This window comes from Rhipicephalus microplus, chromosome 5, assembly GCF_043290135.1.
Source record: "Rhipicephalus microplus isolate Deutch F79 chromosome 5, USDA_Rmic, whole genome shotgun sequence".
NCBI classification, from domain to species: domain Eukaryota; kingdom Metazoa; phylum Arthropoda; class Arachnida; order Ixodida; family Ixodidae; genus Rhipicephalus; species Rhipicephalus microplus.
Window position 1 is genome coordinate 58487292 of NC_134704.1, and position 18113 is coordinate 58505404.

Sequence of the window (18113 nt, forward strand, 5' to 3'; positions counted from 1 at the left end):
TTGGTTACTTCATTAAAAATAGTAAGCGATTACCGATAAACAGTCACAAGATAGTGTACTTGAATTACCCAGAGCGTTACAGTTTCGAAAAAAGTAATCGATTTTAGGAGGAAAATTAGGAGGAAATGTAATTTATTGCAGGAAACCGACTACTTGTAACTGGTTACGTTCAACTCTGGACAGCATAAGCACGCTTCGCACATGGCGCATGGTGATTCCTCGGATGCGATTACTTCGTCATTATTTCTGTTAATTTTATCATTTTAGAGGTAGTTCGTTTAACCTGACCCAGTACTGAGTATTGCTAAGGCTTATTTTAGGTCTGTATTGACTGCTTGATGTTGGGCGGAGTCACGCCACATGCCAGAGCAAGACAGTTACAACAGAACAGGGGCCTACGGACAGACACGCCGGGCCGCTAAAGTGCTGCGTACCTTAAGAAATAATAATAACTGTTCAGCCTGCTTCAATCATACTTGTCGGCTCGCATGGGAAATTCATTCGGGGACGTGCAGCATACCAACAAATTTATGATGTACTTCGAGATGTTGTGACCCCAGGTTTAGGCTTAAGCTACACTCAAGCTATCGAAGCTTGTACCCGCCGTTATATATAGCTTATAGATATTTAGGTTTCGCGTCGTAAAACTCCAGGGTGCGTCTCGGCAGCCGCATTTGTGAGTGGCGAGGTGAAGAAAACGTCATACTGGTTTGATTTAGCATTTTCGATGGAGGCGGAAATGTTGTAGCCCGTGTGCTCAGATTTGGGTATATGTTAAAGAACCACAGGTGATCGCAATTTCTGGAGCCCTCCAATACGACATCTTTCATAAACCTAGGGTAGTTCGGGGACGTTGAATCCCACATATCAATCACTGGTTCAATTTAGGAGCCCGTTAAAGAGTCCCAGCTGATCATACCTGAACTGGAATTGCGCACTAGCTGCGTGTCTCGAACGTTATCATGCAGTTCTTTCGGCATGTAGACCCTCAGGGTTTAATATAATAAGTAAAACCGCTTTGGATAGCATCGCTTAACCCTTTCTACCCTTAATGAATGATCCGATTCTTTCAAATTAAGCTAGAGCAGCCTGGCCCAAACTCGTATCCGATCACAGAGGAGGGAAAAAAAACGATAGACGTGAAGTCTTTTAATTTAGAAAGATAAATATCATTGTTGTCGTACGAAAAGAACACGTGTAAAAAGAAAATCCTGGAAATGAAACCGGGAGGGGCCGGGTGCCGTATAGGAAGCAAGAAAAGCAGCGCCGTGCTTGCCGGAAGTAGTAAGAGAAGCTTAGAAAACAACCGTCGAAAGGTCAGTTGATGCGCAGTGCCCCCGCAACAGAACACGAAACAGCACTGTCTCCGGAAGCGCCAAGTTCAAGCCGACGCAATTGTGTCTCTTATCGTGCCGTCACTGGCGTCATCGACGATGTCTGGTGGCGGCGGCGGTACGAACGCACGAACCGTTCAATGATCCCGCGCAGGCGCATTGCGCCTGCGAACGGGGTTAGCGAGAGCCGCCGCTTGGGCCCCCGCTTCAAACGGCTGCACTGCCGCGATGCAAGCCGTGCTTCTCTGTTCCCTGCCGAACCTGGCTGGCCCCGCCCACCGGAGTAGGAAGCCCGGAACACCGAAAGTCGACGGCGGCGGCCGCAAGATCAGCTGGCCGCTTAAAGCCAGCGTTCGTCGCTACCTACTCGGCCGAAGGACAGCGGCGACGACCCCGACTGACGACGCCGCTCCGACCGCCCAGACGGAAGGACCGAGCCTGACGCAGAATCGGCGTCACTGACCGTTTCATGCAGATCGTCGTCGGGCGACTGGTAGCGAGAAAAGCGAAAGCTTCGCGAGGCACCTACGGCGCATCCTGACCGAGCAGCGCCGAATCCGGGAGTCGTCCTGCTAAGGTAAGAAGCCGTTCTTTTCACGAGACGCGTTCGTAGTAAGAGAGCGGGAAAAAAAAGGGAGAGACCAGGCGGCGTGGCCTTGCAGTATGTTACCCTGGTCGCTTGATAGTTCGCCATACTGATTTCACCCAGAGTATACGCTCCCACGTTAATTTCAGCACGGATAGACAGGGCAGACGGAATACGCGATATTCCCAGTCAATGGTGTAGCCATGTAGGTCAACAGAAAATTCGACAATAACGACAACCGTTGGCCATTGGCTTCGCTGTGTCAGATGCTTTGGATAATTCACGTGAACACTCTCAAAGTTCGTGTCTTATTTTTCGAAACATTCCCGTTCTTCGCTTTGTTTCTTACCACTTCAATTGCCCAAATTTTCTCAACGAAATGGCTCGTACCATAATGGCTTTTTGGTTCCTAATTTGGACCACTTCAATTGCCCAACGTTTCTTAACGAAATGGCTCGTACCATAATGGCTTTTTGGTTCCTAATTTGGACCACTTCAATTGCCCAACGTTCCTTAACGAAATGGATCGTACCATAATGGTTTTTTGGTTCCTCATTTGGACGTACCAATCTTAAGACGAAAACTGCCTTTGAAGCTGTTGGGGAAACTCCGAATCGTTCTATTTAAAAAATGAAATAACACTCGTAAGCTATATACCCGCGTACGATGTTCGTGTCTGGAGCCTTACAACGAAGCGAGCACTACTGGGGTACGCTGCTGCGCGGTCGGCGTGTATGCGGGTCGGTTCGTGGAGCATCGATTGATTTTGCCGGGAGAAAAAAAAATGAGGCTGCTGCAGCGCGTGAATGCAGTGCTTGTGCGGGAACTCTCGCTGCACGAACGGAGTGCCGCGTGAAGGAATTTGCCATGCCCTCTTCCTTCTTGAGTTACGTGGCTGTTTTATTTTTTTTTCTCGTTTTCTCTAAATTGTCTCGTTTCCTCTTGTTCATTCCCGTTCTGGTTAGTGTTTTCTTTGTTACAAACATAAACAAATGAAAGGCAACAAGTGTTAGCACAATTAAAATATGATGAATGAATAAATGAATGAATGAATGAATGGAACCACGTTTGTTCCACTTTTTTTTTTTTTACCGCGAGGGTGCTGCGGTGGACAGGTACAGGGCACTGTGTGCTGCCCTGCAAAGGTCGACTTGGGAGGGTGGGGGAGGGGGAGTCGAAAAATAAGCACATAAGAAACAGATAAATCTCAGACATACCATCGCGATTGGCCCCCATTGCTGTTGACTGTCCCTGTGCTTGAGTTCTTGATTGTTTAAAGAGCATGTAAGAAACAGATAGAACTCAGCGTGTCATGATTTGGCGAAGATAAAGTTTGTTAACTGCCGATCGCCAGTACTAAACGCAAGGCAACAGTTCCTCATGGAGCCAACGTGAGCCGCAACTAGTCATTTGAAACGAAAGCTAGCATTACCAAAAAGTTAGGTTGCACGAGCCAGCGTTAGCCAAGAGAGGCCATGGCTAGCCGACAATAGGCATTATTTTGCCAACACTGACCAGAGTATCCACCTGTGCTAAGAACTGGTAGTATGCCAGTAAATGCGATACTCGAAGCGAAGGGACTGCGTGGCCTTCGCAAGCGGTCCAAATTTTTCGTCAGTCATAGGACACTGCCAAACCGCGTTTCAGGATGTCGTTGGAAGGGATGTTAAAAGTCGTTATCATTTCGAAGCAAACAAAAGCTTGTAACTATCCTTTACGCAGGTGGTACAATACGTTCTGAAACATGTTGCAAGTCACTTGACAGATGCAGTTTTCACTTACGCCTCGTTTGTCTTGCCCCGCCGAGGTGGTCTAGTGGCTAAGGTACTTGGCTGCTGACCCGCAGGTCGTGGGTTTGCATCCCGGCTGTGGCGGCTGCATTTCCGATGGAGGCGGAAATGCTGTAGACCCGTGTGCTCAGATTTGGGTGCACGTAAAAGAACCCCAGGTGGTCGAAATTTCCCGAGCCCTCCACTACGGCGTCTCTCATAATCATAGGGTGGTTTGGGGACGTTAAACCCCACATATCTATCTCGCTTCAGTCTAGCCTATTTGCAGAACACAACTCTGACCTCCCGCTTCGCGAAGTGGCCAGCGCATGCGTCTAAGAGCCGAACTCTTAACGCATTCCATGTTCCTTTCTACAACCAATGACACGGTCGCCGTGACGTTAAAGGTAAAAGTTATGCCCAACTGAGTACTTGGACTACTCTCGCAAGTTTCTACTTTCTGCAAGATCATTCTGTAGAGCAGGATCTGTAGCTGTCCTTTTATCAATATAAGGCGGTTCGAGGCGTTGATAACGAGCACGATAACAAACCGAAAAGACATAGCGTTCGACTGGGGCTGTTTGCCTTGCAGGTCGCTACTAAAATTTATAGGCAATAAGTATATGTATATCCAGGGATAAAAGAACGCAAGCGAAACTTGCATCAAGTTAAAAGTGTGCGCGTGTATACAGTAGTGCTGTTAAGCATACGTACCCTATACATTAAACTATGTACTTTTTCAATACAGAGGTAGGTAAGAGGTGGTCGAAATTTCCGGAGCCCTTCACTACGGCGTCTCTCATAATCATATGGTGGTTTTGGGATTAAACCCCACATATTTCAGTGTGAGTGGATCAACCTAAAAGTGAGTCAGCCACATGTGCACAACTTATGAGTGCTAACCTTGTACGCGTCCATAATCAGAAAGTGCGTTCGCTCGTTCAGACGTGCTCCTCCTGCTTCTTGCAGAGAAAGTATGAGATCACAGCAGGGTCATTTATGGCGCCTTAGTTATCCCCTGTGGCTGACGTGCACGTAACCGCTATCGCACACAAAAAAAACTAAATTACTAAAAAAATGGTGAGGACAGAATGCACATAATTCCTTGAAACTGTGTAGTGGGTGCCACACTTCTTCGAGGAATGAAGAAGAATGGCATAGTGAGTGTCTCCCTATTGCGCGAAAGTTTATTTATGGCGTAGTGGGTACTACGCTAGTGTGCTCGTAGCAGTTACCCAAAATGTTTAGGGTCTAGAGAGGCCGTTCTTCGAGCTTTGCTGCTGCGCGTACCGCGCAGGTTTGGTGGTTTTTGTCAGCGTCATGATTGGCACTGAACGTGTGCAATATTCATGCAAAACCTACATCTATTTTTCACATGCTACGTGTCCATGTGCTATCTCCATGGGCCTCTCCAATCTATGCCAACCCTTTCCTCGCTTGTGTTGTTCAGTTCACGAAACACCACCGTTCATGTCGTAGTCGCTGACTTGCTGTTCCTTAAAAATGACGCTGATGGTGCTCAAATGAAATGGAGATGCGTTTTGCTTGCCGCACGTGTAGACGATTGTTGAAGTCGCTGTTCTTGTTGATGAAATAGCTTTGTGATACGTACACTGCACTCAATATACTAATGAGAAAAACTGTGAAAAACGTAGGATGAGGGAAAAATGAAGAGACAAGCGCGTACTAACTGAAAATTGTATTGAAAAAAAAAGCAAAGCAAAAGAGGCAATAAAACCGAGTGTGCATGAATAAAACAGTATAGAAAGGGACTACATGTACTCATCGAGATACTTAATCTCTGCTCTGCGTAATGTCACGGTGCGCTTGGAGACATTGTGCCATGCCGCGGAGGGCTGACAAAATAATTACATGATATTTAGCGTCAGCATTGTACGGACATTAATGACGCAGCTGTTTAAGCAGAGCGATGCTCCATGACGGGCGAACAGGTGTGAACGTCACCATAAACCGGCAGGTGCTCTTTGTCTTCCTCTTCTACATCTTCGTCCATTTTCAGCTTTAGAACAAGAGCGCCGATTTTTCCGGCGTGGCCTGTAATAACCCAGATGGGCGAGAGAGTAGCGCAGATGGAAAGGAGAGGGAGAGAGAGAAAGTGAGGGAGAAGATATCGTTGAAGACAGTTTTAGACAAGCGGCACTCGAGCTCACGTACCCAAGATCCGGAGGCAGGCATCGTATAACCACTCGGCTATCCGCGATCGCCAGCAAATCAAGACGTAGCATTGTATTGTGTGTAATGTACTAAAGTGTGGGAAATGAAAGAGAGGATGAGGTAAAGAGAGAGAAAGAGAAGCGAAAGATGAAAAAAGCGAGAAATAGAATTGTGCGTAGAAATTAGTACATATAGAAATAAATTGAAATAAAAAGACAAAAGATGAATAGATGAACGTTATTAGGCATGAAAAAATAAAACAGAGAAAAAGAAACACATGAAAAAAAAACTTAAAGGAAACGAAGAAGGCCGCCCAACTCCTTGGTTCAGGCTTGAAACGATTAGTGGCGCCGAGCCTAAAGGCGACTCAAGGCGACGTAACCTATTATTTTTGTGTGTTTGTCTCAAATGATGGACGCTTGCTTCAGAACCGATAAACGTTCCAGCTGGCATCCACGGAGCTTCAAAACTCGTTCTGTTTACTTGTGTGCCTATTCACTTGCCTGCTGTTCACCTTCGGAGGCGACGCTGCGCCTGTCTTCGTACGCACGGGCGACGCCTGGGTCTTGATTGGCGGCCTTCACATCGCCGCGTATGAATGCAGCGTGTGTCGGCATATTGTTAGAACGTGCCTGTAGTGGTGCTTGTTGTTGTTGTTTTCCTGTGCAAATGGCTCGTACCCAAAGGAGGGGATTGGCCGATTATAAGGTGAATTCGCCGGATACTTTCAGCATTGCGTCATTCCTAAAAAAACTTTTGTTATTTAATTCTGATTTATAATGTCAATTGCAAATTTGCAGAAACAAAGGGAAAAAATAGAGAAACCGTAATTTAGCAAGAAAATCGTTTAGTCGCAGTGATGTATTCCTGAACGGCGAATAAAACATCCCTGTGGCTGAAACCCAGTGTAGAGGCTCCAAATGAAAGAAGATCCGGTTGCGATAATTGCAAGCCCAGTTTTTAAAGAGGTGGTGCTAGTATGCTTTGCCTGAAGAAATCTAAACGGTGGCAATGTAATGAAAAATGACTGATCGTTTCGTTTTGATTGCAGTAAATGCACAGAGGGGAATCCAGTATACGTGATCTATGCAAGTAAAAATTGAGGGAGGTAACGCGGCAACGAAATTTCGCGATGACAACTTCCATCATCCTTGAATTACACAGTTCACTGCACCAGGGAAATAACAAGTCGTTGTACTCCGGAGAAGCCGTCAGTGCAGGGTCTGAAAAATGTTGCCCGATTTTAAGTGTGTGAAATCGCGCCACCGTAATGTGTACTAAATGAGGGAAAACAGGAATGATGGGTGTCGAAAGCGATGCCTTTGCAAGAGAATCAGCTATTTCGTTTAACAACAAACCTTTGGGCCCTGGTGCTCAGACTAAATGAATACTTCGGAGATGACAGGGAGCCAATCATTTAAAAAGTTTCAGTATGGGTGAGCGACCGGATGCGGACAGAGAAGAGCACACTGATAATGAATCAGTTATAACTGTTACGACTGGAATGGAAGTATTTACCTTTCGCAAAGCTAACATTATTGCAATAAATTCAGCCAGAAAGACAGGAACTAAATCTGGTAAGCGAAGTGAAAATGACCAATCAAGTACGGGGCAATATATTCCAACGCCTGATTTTTCATCTGATTGCGATGCGTCCGTTGCAATAATGACATTTGTTGGCAGAGTACTTAAACGGTCCTGCAATAAACCATTTAAAATGCCTGTAGGCAATATCTTAGCGTGAATTGGGAAGATATCATGGTAAACAATTTCTGGGGAAATTTGTTGTTCAGTTAAAGGAATCAGATCATGAACTTGTACATTTAGAGGCTCAAGTAACGATTGAACAAATACTATTTGTGGTTTGTGAAATCTGGGCCAATGCACGGAGAAGAATAGGTCAGGATTGGAAATTAAAATAATTTGTTCAGGGTTAAACGGTGCTTCATATAGTCGTAAAAAGGTCTGCACAGTAAGAATGTTAAAGGGACATAATAGGGTTGGTATTCGTGCCTCAAGGTATAACACTGCATTTGCAGTATACTTTGGAAGTCCTAAGCAGAGCCTTAAAGTCTCTCTTTTCAATAGAACGAGTGGCCGAAGTTTGTAGGCTGGCGCACCAGAAAAAAGAACGCAGCCAAACTCTAACACTGGTCGGACATACATTTTATATATAATCAAAAGTGCCTTTCTTCTCATACCTGATCTATACAATTGCTCAACCTCCGCAATACGCCCATCGCGCGTACTGCTTTTGTCGCGATGTATTCAATGTGAGGGCGCCTATTGAGATGTTCATTATACGTAACCCCAAGATTTTCAATGATTGCACTTGTGGGATATCTTGAAGCTTATAATTAATAGATATGTGCACAGGATCTCGGACAGGAAAAACGAGAATAGCACATTTACTGGTATTCAGGTTCAACATCAATCCATCCAGCCAATGTTCTATTTTATTTAGATAGGCTTGCAAGATAGTGTAAAGACTGTGGAAGTCATGTGCCATAGCAAAGAAAGCAATGTCATCGGCCTAAACATAGGTTTTCACACCTGGCTGAACGAGGATAGTACTAAGCAATATGTTGAATAAAACGGGGGAAAGTACTGACCCCTGAGGTACACCTAGGGTGTGCTTGTGCTTACAGGAAGAGAAACCGCCTTGATAACAATAGAATTCTCTTCTACTTAAAAATTCCGTCACCCATGCTACTATATAAGGGGGAAGTCCATGACTCCATAACTGATTAATCAAGATAGAATACTCTACACTATCGTATGCTTTACATATGTCTAACCTTACTAAAGCCGCAAACTGCTTTTTGTACCCCGCCGCGGTGGTCTAGTGGCTAAGGTACTCGGCTGCTGACCTGCAGGTCGCGGGATCGAATCCCGGCTGCGGCGGCTGCATTTCCGATGGAGGCGGAAGTATTGTAGGCCCGTGTGCTCAGATTTGGGCGCACGTTAAAGAACCCCAGGTGGTCGAAATATCCGGAGCCCTCCACTACGGCGTCTCTCATAATCATATGGTGGTTTTGGGACGTTAAACCCCACATATCAATCAATCAACTGCTTTTTGTGACGGGCAATATGAATATGACTTTCCAGATCTACATGTGCATGCCATATGGACTATCCAGATCTAAAGCCAATTTGGGAAGAATTCAACAGTTGCTTCTCATTAACAAACTTAATTATACGACCATGAAGTACCCTTTCAATAAGTTTTACTACATTAGATGTTAAGGCTATCGGTCGTATGTTGTCTAAAATAAAGTCCGCCCCCTGTTTCTTAAGCAATGGTATAATTTTCGCAATCTTCCATTCAGAAGGGATCCATGCTTTTCTAAGGGAATAATTGACGACACCTAAAAGATCGTTCGGATATTCCCTGTGTAGTATTTTAGCATTGTATTTGTTATTCCATCGGGGCCTGGTGCTGCATTTAGCAATCTTTCCATAGCTTGATTTATATAATTCAGAAGTCGATAGTTCTGTGTAGTCATAGATGGCTGTTGTGTAAGCCGAAGACGCGTTGAGAACCTGTTTTCTAATCGTTCAGCCAAGTGATTTAATGATTCCTGTAGTTCTTGTGAGGTGTGAACTACTGAGTCAACGTTTCCTGGTATAGGGGTCTTCTTCCTACTACGAAGGAAATTGAATAAAGCACGTTTGTTATTTGATTTAGACAGGTACTCGAAGTGTTCTTGGTCATATTGCTCTTTCGCTCGCGAAACAGTGCGTTTAAATGTTACCGCAATGAACTGGTAATCCTTCTAATTTTTTGGACTCTGATTGCATATAAGTTTTTTCCATGCAGCTTTTCTTCTTCTATAGTCTCGTGTGCGCCCATTATTCCACCATCTACTAGGTTGGGCACTTTTGGTTGACGCTGAAGCAATTACAAAATCTGAAGTGTTCTTGGAGATTTTTAAAGCGGAACAGACATTTCTGCCGAGATCCTTATTGTGACCACTGGACACTGCCCTAATATTTGAACGCAAGCAGTCTTTAAATTTTTTGTAATTGATGAATGTTTTCTCTGTACTTTGAGTAGATTTCACAGCACATGAAATTTCAAAGTATATATAGGAAGATGGTCACTGTTTGAAGAGAAATCAATTGTTTTCCAAGACTTTGTCGAAACACTCGAGCTGCAAAACGTAAGATCTAATACCGATCGTGTCCGTCCGCGAATAAATGTTGGCTGTCTTTCATTTAGGCAGGTAAGGTTTTTATTAATCATCCAATCCCACAGAAGAGTACCGCCAGGGTCTGCTCGAAACCCCCACGAAACATGATATGAGTTGAAATCACCAGTCAGAAGGAAATCATTCTTGCAATTAGCTAAGGCAGTATCTAATTGTTGAGTATTATGCAAACCCGTAGGAAAATATGTGTTTATAAGTGAAAAAGGGCGGTGCCCTGGCAGACTGAGGTCTATTGCCAAAATTTCACAGTCTGAGGACATGAGCCGAGAAGCTGTGCTCGCTGTGCGGCAAAATTTATCCGAGACTAGTATAATTAGGCCACGTCCTATGATGGACGGTCTAGCCGAAATGCTGTAAAATTGTTTACATGATAATTCTTAACGGGGTTAAGCCAGGTTTTCTGTAATAAGAATATATCTGGATATAAGTAATTAAGCAAAGTAAATCAGTAGAAGCAGAAATCAAAGACCTACAATTCCACTGTACTAATTTCAAGGTATCTATGTTGACGAGCGAAACACTTCAGCAATGGCAGCTTCTAAAATACTCTTTGATTAGTGCACTGGCATTTTCGTTGCCCTTTTTAGGTTTTGAGCTTGGGCAAGGAGATATTACAGGAGATCCAGTGCGCTTCTGACGCCTGAGATCTTGGCATACGTTCATTTCATTCTGGTCATCTGCGTGGGTCGACGTAGAAGGTACAAACGAAATTGGCGTTTCTTCCTCTCGGGATTGCCGCTGTAGGGCTAAATTCAGCATCTCTTCCGCTGCACAAGGTGCCGACATGGCTATCGGTAATGCTACTGCAGAGACCAGCTGTGTCATCTGTGAGCAAAACACTTGAGATGCACTCACTTACGCTCGTAACTGTGTTCCAGCGCTTTCGACATCGCCTTTTCTACTGCAGCTTCAATAAGATTCAGAATCTTCGTCTCACTTAGTTGTTCGTGCCTCGAAGTGACTCCGTCATATTCAAAGGCCCTAACCTTCACAACTGTTATTGCTTCTCGCCGCGAGCAACGACGTCTGTCTATAATTTCAAGCAGTTGCGTTTCATTGGCCCTTGCGGTGCAGTTCAGGTAATCGACCACATGATTTCCTGCACAGAGGCAGCACTTTTCGGTTTCGGCGTTGCACTCCTTCGATGGATGGGCATCGCTACAGATGGGGCAACGTGAATTTGATTTACAGCCCCCTACACTGTGACCAAAACGCTAACAGCTTTGACATTGGAGAGGACGAGAAGCGAGACGTTCGACTCTGAAAATGAGTGGCCATATTTTCAACTCAGATTGACGGGAAGTGCCGGCAAAGGTAGCAATAACCGACTCAGTGGGGACTTTTTTACCGTTAACTAATCGGTTGCACCGGTACACAGCTATGATCACACTCCTTTCAATATGCTGAATGTGGCAGAACTCGTAGAGTTTTCTAAAATTAACTAGAGAAGACTCTGGCGCTGCGATCGTTCAGTGACCATGGAAATGATGGGTAGTACAGAGATTTGCCTGGTCTTCGTATACTTGCAGACGGCGGATCGCACTTGTGGCTTCGGCTGTGTTTCGGTTTTGTTTCGAAGGAAGGAACGAACCCTTTTGAACTTCGTGACCCGATTTGAAATGGTAAGCCTAAAGGAATAAGTTATAGTGAAGCGCAACCACTGAATATTTTCTGATTTTTGTTTCGCGAGAAAACAGCTCCAAGCCACACGAACTCACGCGGAGCCAGAAGTACGAAGATTAGACAAATCCGTGTTGTATACACTACCCATCATTCTCATGCTCACTGAAGCGCCTTGCTTTGCAGCTCCCATAGACACTAGCGCAAAAGTTTGCTCTGGTGTATATATAGCAACATTTATGGTAGAACTATTCTTGTGTGTGCGTGGGAGGAGGGGGGGGGGTAATAAATATTGGACATACAAGTGCGATAACAAATGAAGTGAACAGACGTTATATACATTAAACGGTACGCACATGTCACAATATGCAATAGAGTGCCTCTTGGTGTAGTCATGTGCACCTTTGTATAGCGTCATACGCAAGGGTGATGGCGGGCCATTGCATTCAAGTACATCCACTGTTGAAGGGAACACCTGCGTGCAGTGTCTATCCAGATTTTGCCACATTGGAAACGCGTGGTAGCTTAGATTTGCGTAAGACCAGCGGTGGTTAAAAGTTCGGGCTCCTCTTGACAGACTATATTTAGCTGTGTGCGAACCATGTTTCTAAGTATACTTGCCGTTAGGGGGGCACAAATATGAAACGTGATCACTCGAGTGTTCCCTTTAAAAGTGGATTATACTGTACATATGGTACGCTCACTTATGTACAGTCAGTAAAGCTGCGTAAAACTCCAAAGGCACCGCTACACATGGCTTCAGGTGCGCAAATAGCATTAATGAATGCCTGATTTTTTTTTAATCTTGCTGAAAGCCTTATACTCTGCTCGGCTATGCTAACTCACAAATGGCGCCTCCGTCGCGGTGGTCTAGTGGTGATGGCACTAGACTGCTAACTCGAAGGTCGCGGGATCGAATCCTGGCTGCGGCGGCTGCTTTTTCAATGCTTGAGTCCAAAATGCTTGAGGCCCGTGAACTTACATTGAGGTGCGCGTTTAAAAACCCCAGTTCACCTGAATTTTCGGAGCCCTTCACTGCGGCGTCTCTCATAATCACATGGTGGTTTTTGGACGTTAAACCCCGCATGCCAATCAATCAAACCAATTTTGCCCTGATATGATGCTCGGTAACAGAGACAACGCACGGAAAGAAAACGCTGGTGGAAACGTCATTGTGAGACTCCCGCAACAAATATCGTGACGTCATAAGTTTTGAAGGTTTGTACTGAATTTTACGCTGATTCTAATAAATTAAATTGAACCAAATGTTGTTTGTGAGTGCCATAGAACTAAAGAATACCAAGTTTCGAAAAATTTCATCGAGACAACGGTAGAAAAATTATAAAAATACATTTTGAAATCTGACGTCACGCACGGAGATTTCGGCGTGGAGTTTGAAAATGAGACTTCAACCTTCATTTTCTCTATTAACAATGAACTTATAATAGTGAAATATAAGCCATTAGAGTGCAATTTGTTGATCTGAACCAAGCCAGAGACTGTCTATAATGCGCATAGCGTGCTTTCACAGAGGATAAATATAAAAGATCACAGTAAAGCTGATAAACTACACCTTAGCTCAACATTTAACGAGCTGTGTGACGGGATTCGAAGTTGTGTACTCCATTTTTGTATATGTGAAGCGAGTTTCTCCAAATAAGCTGTAGTGCTCTGAAAGAGCTACACAAGACTGAATGATAGAGGGGAGAGGGTATTTCTTTTCCGCAGCACATTCATTCATCCATTTGCTTGACTTCTTTTTCATTGCAGACACAGCAGCCAAGATGACTGTTCGCACGGCAATGATGGATGTGTGGCTAGATAAAAGCGCCGTGGAAAGCCCAAGTAAGCAAGCTTTCACACACTTCATCACACAAAAACTCCCAAGCATTTCCCCGAGGGTGAACATGGTTAAGTGCGAATGCACGGGGTGATGCTATGAGGGGGAGTAAAGTTGAAATCCGTTGGCGACGCTGATATCGGTGTCAGTAACGCGCCTTATATCCAGATGGTAGCGTTGCCTCCGGGATATCCATCGCACGACCCGCTCTCGACGGGAGACTGAGAGAGAAGGTGGACGCGCGAGAGAGAGGGGTGCGCGCGCAGCTGCAGCGAGCGAGGAGAGCGGAGGAGCGAGCGAAGGGGGAGGGGAACTATCAGCGTCGCGTCCGTGGCTTATTCAATAGAGCGTCGCGCTGCGGCCCGAGTCCTCTTTCTTTTAAAGATAGAGAGAAGACTGCGGACGCCGCCGACGGCGGTGGATGGTTTGGGGTCGCTTATAAAGTGTATTCACACTTAAAAAAGGAGGAAAAAAACGCCGCCGTACCCTGTACATGCCCTACTCGTTTCTCCATGGCTTAGAGTTAGGACTACATGAAACACTGGCTTCCTTCGGTGTCAATGTCCGTGACCTCTCCCATTGGTACAATAAATTATGTAGCGTTTTTCGGGACCGGAAGAGATGAAAACTTTGAGATAATTGGAGACAACAACACATATTTGCAGTTCTCGGACAGTTGCTGGCGGGTTTTCACTTCAGTTTTCTATGGCAATCAAAACAGTCCGCTTTACCTATATTCTTTTAATGATTGAACACACTGGGAGCCTAGTTGTCGCTAGCTAACGTTTTTTTTTTATCGCTCTCAACGCAGAGCGAAGATCAACTGCCGTGAAATCTGTGGAGGACGTGCTGTCCACTTTGGGCCTGACACGGAAGCACGAGCTGGACACGGCTGGATCGCACATTTACCTCTACACAGCCGAGTCGGCGGGGTAAGACGTTGATCTTTGCTGCAGATGCACAAAACTTTACCGTTTGTACAACAAACGTCGATGCTCTGTTGAATAGAAGTATATACAAGGGGAACTAAATGACAGGAGAAAGCGTCGTGTGATGAAACCGAAAACGAGAACTAAACAAAAACAAAACAGAGATGGTTTAAACTAGAGTAAATATTTCAATTTTCGACAATATGACGTAATACTGACAGTCGTAATACTTTTGTCTGGACATAACTTCGTAAAGTTTAAAAATAGTGGCCTTATCGCCTAGAAGTTTTGGAGACTATAGTTTGAGAATTTTTGGCTAGCAAACCTTCCTGTACCTAATGCCCGATGTATGAAGGACGAATATTGTTAACTTTTGTATGTATATTTATGTATACATGTTACTTAGTAATTTTGATGCAATTCTCAGAATACTCAAAATTTGTGAAGAACTTGAAGCGGCCTGATGCAACTATGAAGGGAGAGTACCAACTGAAGGGCCACTGTACTTCTTTGTAATGTTTCAGGTTCCGGAATTGTTTATTCTTACATAAGAAAATGTCAACAGAAAAAAATTATGTGGTTTTCGTGAGGATACTCGAGTTCGGTGGTTGCGCCTTCTTTTTCAACGTGACCAAAGTGCAAGAGCAGACAAGCAACTTTCAATTTTTAAAAATAATGTAAAAAAATGTATACATGTTCTTCTCTTGGCAGTGCGCTTCCGTATAGCGCCGGTCATTCAAAAGTAACAAAGTGCCTACGGGCGTTACTGATTACGCGAGAAAACAAAAAACATACGGCAAATCAAGCCTTGTCTTTGCTTTTACAAATGCTGACGGCCAATAATGCAATTGATTACACGTCTTGTAACATACAACATGACGCGTAACCACGCGTGGGTTGTTTCCTTTTCAGATTGACCTGCCTCATCACGGTTTATTCTAACGGATTCGTAACGGTGACCATCGAAGACGCGAATCCCGATTCTCCTCTCACCAACCAGGTGTGTGTTCATTGTTTTATTCCTCGTGATTTTGAAAGCTTGAAATGTATTACGCCGAACTTTGTTGTTTAATGTCAGCGATAGTGCTCTAAGAGCTCGCCCATAAACCGTCGATTACACCTTTCGAAGGGAGCGCTAATTATCTCGTTCCCAAACAATTGATTTTCCACGCGTTCAAATGAAGTTTAAAAGCTTTTGTCATTGGCGATATAACTGGCACAGTGCGCTCGACAGATTGTCCGCCGCTGTGGAGCAGTGGGCAAAGTGCTCGGCTGCTTACCAGAAGGTCACTGGTTCGATCCCGGCTGCGGAGGTCGCATTTCGATGGAGGCCAAGTGGTATACAGGCTCACGTGCTGTGCGATGTTGGTGTACGTGAAAGACCACCTTATGGTCGAAATTCCCGGAGCCCTCCGCTACGGCGTCTCTCGTACTCGTACCTTGACTTTGGAACGTAAAACCCCGGATATTATTATACTAAACTCGGCAGAGTGTCAACGTCGACGTGGCATTCGCAAGTTCTCCGCAAGAGAAATATTTCCGATTGATATTGGACGTCTGTGTAAGCTTCTATGAAACCAGTGTGATAGTTGCTTCCTCGCTGGTGATGCGACAGGTTCAGAATCGCTTATTTGACGTGGAACGAAGGAACAAACACATCGTATGTATATTCAGGAGGAGGTCCCGCAGTACATTGAAATGTGACCTGCTGGGCGTTATAACGTGATGAATAATACAGGCAAAGTGACGATACGATTACTTAATAACGGCAAAAGCTAATCTGATACAAACAAGTTCGAATACCTATCAAGTAACTAGTACACATCTGAAGTAATAACTTAAATCATCAAGAAAAAAAAAGAAAGAAAACAACGAAAATATTAGTTGTCATCAGAGTTAACACTGTTATAGCTCTGCAACTTCTTGAATACGGCTCACTGCGAGAAGAGACGAAGGCTCTCTGGTCGAACTATTTTTCAGACGGGTCTGAGATCTGTAAAGTAGCGTTACGATACTTTCAAGGAAGATGCTCCTAACATAACATTATGCAGGATTTGGTCGCACAGTCTGCTACTGTGGATTAGTGTCTGTGGTGCTCGGCTGCTCATCTGAAGGTCGCAAATTCGACCCCGGCCGTGCCAGTCGCATTTCGGTGGGGGTGCGATGGTAGAGGCCCGTGTACTCTGCTATGTTGATGCACGTTAAAGAACGCTAGATAGTAAAAACTTCTGGAGCCCTTCATTATGGCGTCCTTCATAATCATACCGTGGTTTGGGGACGTAAAACTTTAGATACTATGACTTTGTCACGAAATGGTATATTTCAGAACCCAGCCAGTGGCTTTTGAAAGCATAAGCAACCTGTGTAACTGTACACAACACAATGATGTGAATCACATTTACGCGTTAGTCGAACAGAGACTGCTCGTGACACCTCAGTCTGCTGCCGTACAATCAAACCACACGGGCGGCATTTTCGTTCGTAGGCTAAGCGTCGTGTGTTTAGCTCGTTTAGTGTTTGATGTTGTTGGGCACACGTGTGGCTGAGCTGAGAGCGCGTGTGCGCTTTGTCTCTTGTCCTAACCTTTTCAAGGTCATGGAAGAGCTCAAACTGAAAATAAAAGAGAGCATCAAAACTCGTATAGAAAGGTAAGCGGCCCCTTAAGTGAACGCATGCACTAACGAGTCCTGTGTGCATGCGACTGCATATAACCCGTCTCAGAACGTTCGAAGACAGAGGAGTCTGTGTAAATCCGTAGCCGTAAGCGTCTCGACCCGGAGAACAAATGTGATTCGTCTGTTTGTGTATGTGATTCCCGTTTGCATAACGTAGCTTTTGGGTCGGCTGTGTATCGCTCGATTGCCTGCATTTGTCGCCCACCTTTTTCTTTTTGTTTATCGTGTGTCATGATCATGAAAACCTGTGGATTTAAATTGCATCTTGAAAATGTATTCGAGCTCTGTCTGCATTGATGGGCCGAACGTACAGTTTCATGACGAGGATCTGCCTTGTCTACAGTAACCTGAGTATCTTTGCGTATAGCGCTTTTGAGCGCTGGTAGCACAAACTTAATTGTGATTCAAGAGAGAGAGAGAGAGAGAGAGAGAGAGAGAGATCACCTTCACGCGAAAACAGTGGACCTCTCTGCCAGTATAGGATATGATTACAAGGTTATATCGAACCACTGGTGCAGCAAGCATGTAAGCGAATGAATCAGGCGAGAAATATTTGCAGTGCAGGTAATTTTACATTAGGAGAAATGGAGGTTGCAGACTTGAAACAACTCCTTTAAACTTTATGCCTAAAGTTCTCGATTGCCCTAAAAAGTTATGAGTTGGCCCAACTGTTAGCATATATTCTCGTGTGTACACACTATTCAAACGTATTTATAGCGTTATAGCGCTTACTCCCTCACCCTCTTTACGATTTCTTTTTATCACTCTTTCTCTTCTACTCTCTTCAAGGGCCTATACTGTGCAATCTCTCTCGTGTCCCGCAGGTCGGAACTGTGTTCACATCAATGCGAGGCCAGGCCGTAAGTTGAACGGAATGCGAAAGCGCCGGTCCGTAGCTTTTATGGGACGCTGTAGTTTCGGTCCCTGTTTATTTTTTCCCCTTCATTCTCAGTTACTTTCTCGCACATCCACCA

General features: G+C 44.7%; 1 protein-coding gene across 2 annotated transcripts in view; it reads left to right on the top strand.

Moving 5' to 3' along the window:
• The first annotated feature begins 1527 nt into the window (after positions 1-1527).
• Positions 1528-18113, top strand: part of Sms (spermine synthase) — a 32839-nt gene continuing 16253 nt past the window's right edge. Inside the window, exons 1-6 of one of the 2 annotated variants that reach the window (XM_037425426.2) lie at positions 1528-1911; positions 13466-13540; positions 14347-14467; positions 15377-15464; positions 17057-17112; positions 17964-17999. In XM_037425426.2, coding sequence (XP_037281323.2) covers positions 13480-13540; positions 14347-14467; positions 15377-15464; positions 17057-17112; positions 17964-17999 — 362 coding nt within the window. In that variant the 5' untranslated portion in view covers positions 1528-1911; positions 13466-13479. The remainder of the gene's footprint in view (positions 1912-13465; positions 13541-14346; positions 14468-15376; positions 15465-17056; positions 17113-17963; positions 18000-18113) is intronic. The other variant, XM_037425427.2, reaches the window with a different exon arrangement.